We start from the raw sequence: 7,202 nt of genomic DNA on the forward strand, positions 1-7,202 counted from the left end.
CAGGTGGGCCTCACAGAGCCCCTGTCTGGACCGGGTCCGGGAAGGCGGATGCTTTTTAACCCGCGTTCCACAGTCTCCAATCAACAGACACGTGATGTTAGATACCCGTCTAACTTCTTTTATCAACAAAGAATTCCCTTTGACGAAAAGACTCCAATGTAAGTTACACACCATTTAAAAGATGGTAGTGACTCATCCTCCTCATGTGAGGAACTTATCAACATCCATCCATCCATAAAGACTGTGTGTCCGATTGTATGGGTATGGAATATCTTTTAGAGTACACTTATTAAGAAATCCTAACCGACCATTTAATCTACATAAAATGAATGGTTAAAATTTAAGAAAAAATCAGTACATAACTAAAATTTAGCTAATCATTTATTCATATTTGTTTAAAATCAATTTGGACGGACTAGATTTCATTAAAAGTATCACATGTATACGTTTAAAGAGTCACCACTATTTTTTAAATGGTCCCAGAATTACATAAGAGGCTCGACCTGTTAAAAACAGAAATCGTGCAAATGTTAGTTTTACTCGGGTTCTTGACTTTGACTAGCGTCTGCTTCTCTCACTATAAAATGCCCTTCATTTTAGCCATTTTTAGAAAATTCAACCCTCCTCCTCTGCCTCTGATGGGAAACTGCGCATCCCCTCCGGCGAACCGGCGCAGGATAAGCCAACCATCCGCGACGGTGAAGGTGATTCACGTAGATGGGACGCTGCAGGAATTCGACCAGCCAATCAAGGCGGGCCACGTGACAGCCCAGAACCCCAGCTGCTTCCTCTGCAGCTCGGAATCCATGCACCTCGGTTCGCACTTGCCGCGCGTGGGGGAAGACGAGGAGCTGCAGCTCGGCCAATTCTACTTCCTCATGCCCCACGAAATTTCCCAAAATGCCCTCTCTCTCCCTCAATTGTGCGAGCTCGCCGTCAAGGTCAGTGCTGTCCTCAGCAAACACGCAGGCCTCCTCTCCAAAAACGCGTCATGTTCCCGGCGTGCATGGAGTCAGATTCCCGGCAGGTTCCCGGCGGTGATGTAAGATTCCGTCCGTGTTCGTCATCGGGAAGCTGAGGCCGTTTTTTCGGGAGCCGAAAGTAGGCTACCCAGCGAATTACGAGAACTCGCCCTTCACCTTAAGGCACGGGAAGCGGCCAATTGTTAACTTGCGCCGGGGTGCGTAGACGGCCTAAACTTCGCAGTTCTGATTTTTGTTTTTTTGGTGTGAATAGGAGGATGTAACTGTATACAAATTCAATACGTGCGTAATTTAGAATTGACCCGTTTTTTGTTACAATTTATGGAAGTTGGGAGTCGCAAGTGAAATTATGTGGGATTGTGAAAAGGAGTTGATCTTTCGCCAACATATCACTTGTGTAGGGAATCTGTGCCACGCAAATGGTAGGCCCCACCATAAAGATCACCTGGAACGAAAACCAGTCCAATCCGCTTATCAGGTGGGCCACGCGAACAAACGGTTTGATTCAACGTACACGTGTGGCCCATCTGATATGTGGATGGGACTGATTTTTGAAACGAGCGATCTTCGTGGTGGGCCCTACCATTTACATGGTATAGGGATGGCCTACAAAAATAGTATGATGGGAGGAAAGATGGGCCATGCAGGTGGTCAAAGCTGAATTGTTTTATATTATGATTTATGATAAAAGATAGCGCAAAATCCAAATGTATACCGAACACATTTTTAAAGAAATTCCAATTGCAATAGAATGCATTACAATATATGGCAATGCCAGGTGTTGGTTGGCCAAACTATCATCATCATTGCTGTCATTGTCATCGGTGGGTCCCACTGTGATGTGTGTTTTACATCCACCCATGCATTTGGTTGATGGGTCCCCTCTAGACTATGGGATGTTTCAAAATTCAGCCTTATTCGAAGGTAAGTAGTTAACACAATTTGAAACATGTAAAATCAAGCTTAAAACATTTAAAAGCATTAGGTGGGGGCTCACCTAAGCTTTTTATATAAAGCGGTTATGGACACTTTCATGTCCAAAATGGATCAAAGAAGGATTAGAGGTAGAAATCATCAAGACCGAACCACGAAACAAATATATCTCGTAAATTGGAATGAGTTACTCGACGTACTATATATGACTTTGGGGTAGGACGAGCTACTTTAGCCGCTATGTCGGGTTACTCACACCAAATTTGCAAGATTCCATTAGATCGATGATTAAATTGCATGTTTATTTTCATTTTTACTAAAAATAGCAAGTTTTAGTTTAATTATAACTCTTCATCCGTTGGGATTTAGGAATTGTGTCCAACATGAAAAGTGCTTAGAATAATTATGAGAATAACGTGGTTATGCTACATAAGAAACTTACTATAAAAAATAAATTTACTATTTATAGTAAGTCATGAATTTCTAAGAGTTTTAGTTTTAGTTTGCTTCTGATTTCTTTCTTATTTGTTAGTATCTCTATTTAAAAGGTTGTGAATTCATTTATTTCAATTGATCAATTAAAATTTAAATTTATTAGAATTTATTTATATTTTCTTATTTTTCCTCGTAGATTCAAGAAGTCTTTGTGAGGAGTCCAGAGAAGCTCTTTAAATCCGGAGTATTTATCTTTGAGGAAGACGGTACTCGACTTCATCACAGTCATCCCTACGTCAGTTTTGAAATAGCTTGAAATTTGGTGTGACCTGTCTAAGTGGGACACACATAATCAACAATGAGGAAGGTTTCAAGGGGATGACATCCACTATGTTGTCTATAGTGGGCTACCTAAGACATGGATTGGCTTGATTTTCAGGCCCATGCCTGACATCCTGAGTGTGACCATAATTTGGTACTTTGATAGCCTTTGGTGTGGGTGGGGAATGTCTTGAAAATCTTCCAGAATAATGGCCTATTACTTCACAACTGAGGATAAAACATAGTAACTATTCAGATTTAGTGAAAGAAGTACGACTGAATGATACATGATTTGTGGACAATGTCTTGTGTGTATAACAAATTAACAATAGGCACTTTTTAATCTTTTTGCAATAAGAACATTCCATATGAGAGCACATTTGGAATGTGCAAAATATTTAATTCTGCCATGCTATCAAATGAAGAAGAATCTGGATCCTCTGCTAGGCACAAAAAAAAATATATATATATGTTTGTTGCAATATAATTGGACCACATTATCTTCTTTTTTTTTGTTAGCTTGGTAGTACACCCACTGTTAATTCACATATCATTGTTAGCCACCCCACTAGGGAATCGACTGCATTTAATGCAGCAGTACTGATGACATCAGTGATGATGTGCACAATGCAAGAAAGAAGGAAAAACGTATTTGTGGCAAGCAGAAGATTCCGATTTAATAAAGAACGGGTCTTTGCATGGGTCCATTTTTTAATTGAACAGAAGGATGTGTTTGAAGTTTTTCAAGATTTTCAGCATTCAATGTATTAGATCAGGAGAAGATACCTCGGAAAGAAACATTGATGAAAACTATTAATAGTGGAAATGGACCACCGGCATGACCATGTTGAAAGCGATAGACCAAGGTTGCTTATTTTTGGTTTTCCACGAACAACGAAAATCCATGTGGAGCCGACTTGTTGACCGGTAGTGAACGCACACAAGATCCACATGAGAATCACAAAGAAACACAAAAAGGATGAGAGAAAAGAGAAGATAAATAATGGATATGGAAGTTCTTCGCTAATGGTGATTGCCCATTACGGACCACCACGTGGTGATCTAGATGATTCACCTAAAAGATCCAACCTCATATTGTTGGACAGCATAGGAAAATCTCACTTATTAAAGGCCTCATGAGTTTTTGTTTTTTTTTTTGTAACTTTTTTTTTTTTTTTTTCCAACCTTATATGGAACCTTGGTTCCCAAATGAGGTTTTTGCAATATATAGGCTGTTTTTTTTTTTTCCTACTTTAGTGAGAATATTTATCCATAAATTTGAGCCCAAAATGAAATAACTAAACATACGTTGCTAGAGTTCAATGAGGCCTAAATATATTATGCTGAAAGTTCTAATAAATAGATGTAGAAAATAATAGAGTAGTAAATGATTTGGAACTCCATGCCTGTACTAGGATTCTAACATGCTATCCCCATACTACAACACCCCCTGATTGGACTTTTCCAACATGTTTTTCATTTGAGAGATGTGCCATGCTAGGCACAAGCTCATGCACATGTGGGCTTGGGCATAGCATAACACATTTATAAAAAAAGAGTTTTATAAAAATAATGTTTTAAAATACATTTTCCTCAACTTTCCTGACCAATATGGGACAAAAGTTTTGTCTCGAAAATAAGAAAAATTAGAGGATCCCTCCTTTTGGTTTTTATTTCTCATGTGTGTGTACCTGCAACATCTTGATGTCACAAAAACATAAGGCTTTAATGCCTCACAAATTATCTACAACTTTATCACCCACATTATAATTATCAAGTCTTATATACTCATATTCCACGGTATGAAATGATAACGAATATGAATGTGCTTACTACATTTTTGACATATGTAGTTCTACATTATAATCAAAGTAGAAATTAACTAATAAAATATTAAAGGTCACAAACATCTTGAACATGCACAACATGCTTTTTGCCATCAAATTGACCAACTCTTAATAAATTGTATTCTAATAAAGGAACATAAAATACTTTAGTCATATATTATAATCACCATTTCACATCTTTTCCTTCTTTCTGCTGATAAAGTATAGCGGGTCATTAGAAGCAGGTGAAAAATAAGGGCCCTTACTAAAGGAGCTAAAGCACTGTCCATTACTTTATCTTTCTGAAAAAAAAGAGTAACCTTACTACAGGAGCTAAGGCGTCATCCATTACTTATCTTTCCAAAAAATGAGGCCTCTTACTAAAAGGGGTTAAAAGGTTGTCCACTACTTTTCTTTCCAAAGTTCACTTGTCATTGCATTCTTTGGTTGCGCAGCTTCCTCTCCCGGGTCTAGTAGGTCCACTTACTGTATGTTTAATCACTAAACGTGATTACCTGATTAAATATTTACGCTTTCCAGACTTGAATGAGAATTAGGAGAGAACCAAGGTCACAAAAATCCCTTGTGGACCTTCTAGGATACTTAAAAGGTTAGAAATGTCACCTTTAATATACACAACATACCCTTTCTCTTGGAATTAATCACCACTTAGCAAATTGCATTCTTATAAAGGAACATAGGATACATCAAATTAACATAAAACTCACACATACTACATTGTCTCTGCTACCTTTACTAACAAGCTGGAGACATTTGCAGACCTGGCTTTGTATATTATAGATGAACAAAGAGGATTGCTAGCATCCATCATGACTTTAGCCTCTATATCTTGAGTTATGTTTCAATGACGTGGACGGTTAGTGTGATAGGTCTCTCCTTGGATGGCAGATAGGAGTGGCAATGGTTCAGGTTTGGGCCAGGTATAGGTCATAGATGCCCAACCCATATACTAAAATGGGCCAAGAATACCAGCCCAAGATCAAACCGCACCATATTACCAAATGGTCCAATGGCCCGACCCACTTAAAATTCATTTGGCCCACCCCATTAATAACTATACCGGGGCCGAGTTGGGTAGGGTTCAACCTGAGCCTGGCCCATTTTCTAACCCAAAGTTCAGCCCATTTAGCTTGGCCCAAATCCTCCTTAGAAGCAGGTCAGGCCAGTAAATCCACGGACCCATTGCCACTTCTAAAGGCAGGCAAAAAAACAAAAAACAAAAAAAAAACAAAAAAAACAAAACAAAGCAAAACTCTTAAATGGAATATGGACCAACAATCAAATGGTTGAAACATTTTAATTGGATATTTATTTATTTTTTTTAGCCATCTCGATCCCTTCCACAGCGAGGACCATCATATAAACGGTTTGAGAAATCGAAAAGGACCCAATTCAATGGCTATATGGCAATAAGTCGGGATGTATTCCAGCAAACCTCAACAAGGAACAGTGACATTATATTATTTTTAAAAAATCAAGGTTTGTAACCATCCCACTAACCCAATTTTATTAAATGAATAATCAGAACAATTTCCAAACAAGAAGAGTGGCACCTACATTTAAAACAAGAATCCTTTAGTCCTGATTTTCTTACTTGGAATTTTTATGTACGTTCATTTGTCCCATCATGAGTAAGGACTAGAGATAGAGCTATTTTTATCAACCTCAATGGACGTCAAAGTTGCTTTCCGTTTAGTTGCCCATGCCATCTGGGTTGTTAAAAAGGTTGGCCTCAAGTTAAAGATCGTTGTGAGAAAAAACAAAAAAAAATAGGCCTAGCTATCACTCATAGCTGAGCCATGCTATCGGAAAACATATGAAACTGCGGACAATGAATTTGATTGATTCAATGTACATGTGTTCCCGTTGCTGTTATTTCAATCTCAGTCACATGATTAGTGCAGGCATGTCAAAATTGAATGTGCGACTCAATTTAAACTAAACAAGTACGACCCCAAGTATCAAGATAAGTAGATACGTTCGGAAATTGATTATATATTACTAAGTTCTAATAAGATCGGTCACCTATTTAGCCAGCTGCACAACGTTGCTTAAGATAATCAGGCGATAGTCAAAATGTGGTGTTCGTCCTCTAAAAGCGAGTCACACCTCTGCCTTTTATACGAAATTATTTTTTCTCTTCAATACAGAAAAAAGAAAAAAAAATCTTATAGTCGGCTGTGGAGAACAACTGCATAATGCCTTTCTGAATGGAGAACTTTGCTTGATACTGAGTCAAATTCAGCGTATGAGTGTAGACTCGGATTAGAGCTAAAGTTAACAGCTACTTTAACCATTGCTACGGTTCACACTATGGAATGTAAATGACAAGCAAAGTTAAAGATTACACTAAAGAAAGTAAATGATTGATAAAGATAAGGATTACACTACAAAATATAAATGACTGATCATAAAAGTTAAGGATTACATTACAGAATGTAAATGACTGATAATTGAGATGATAATTGAAAGATAGATTTGGTTTAGTTTAATTTAGTTTGGTTGATATGAGACGATTTATTTTACTGAACTCGATTGCTATTTATAGTCTTGAACTGATCCTCTAGTTGCTTCTCACATTCTAATAATAACTATAACTGTTTCGGCACTAATGTCTCTCTTGAGTTTTTTTACTTATTAGCTTGCTACCTATACAGATAACCGCTTCAAGTTTCCTTGCTGA

At 37.8% G+C, this 7,202-nt stretch overlaps 1 protein-coding gene across 1 annotated transcript; it reads left to right on the plus strand.

Annotated features, from left to right (window-relative positions):
* The first annotated feature begins 584 nt into the window (after nt 1-584).
* On the plus strand, nt 585-1,046 carry LOC131228927 (uncharacterized). The gene has a single exon (XM_058224762.1). It carries the CDS (start codon nt 585-587, stop codon nt 1,044-1,046), a length of 462 nt encoding a protein of 153 aa, XP_058080745.1.
* The last annotated feature ends 6,156 nt before the right edge of the window (nt 1,047-7,202 follow it).

The sequence above is a fragment of the Magnolia sinica genome, chromosome 16 (assembly GCF_029962835.1).
Source record: "Magnolia sinica isolate HGM2019 chromosome 16, MsV1, whole genome shotgun sequence".
NCBI lineage: Eukaryota > Viridiplantae > Streptophyta > Magnoliopsida > Magnoliales > Magnoliaceae > Magnolia > Magnolia sinica.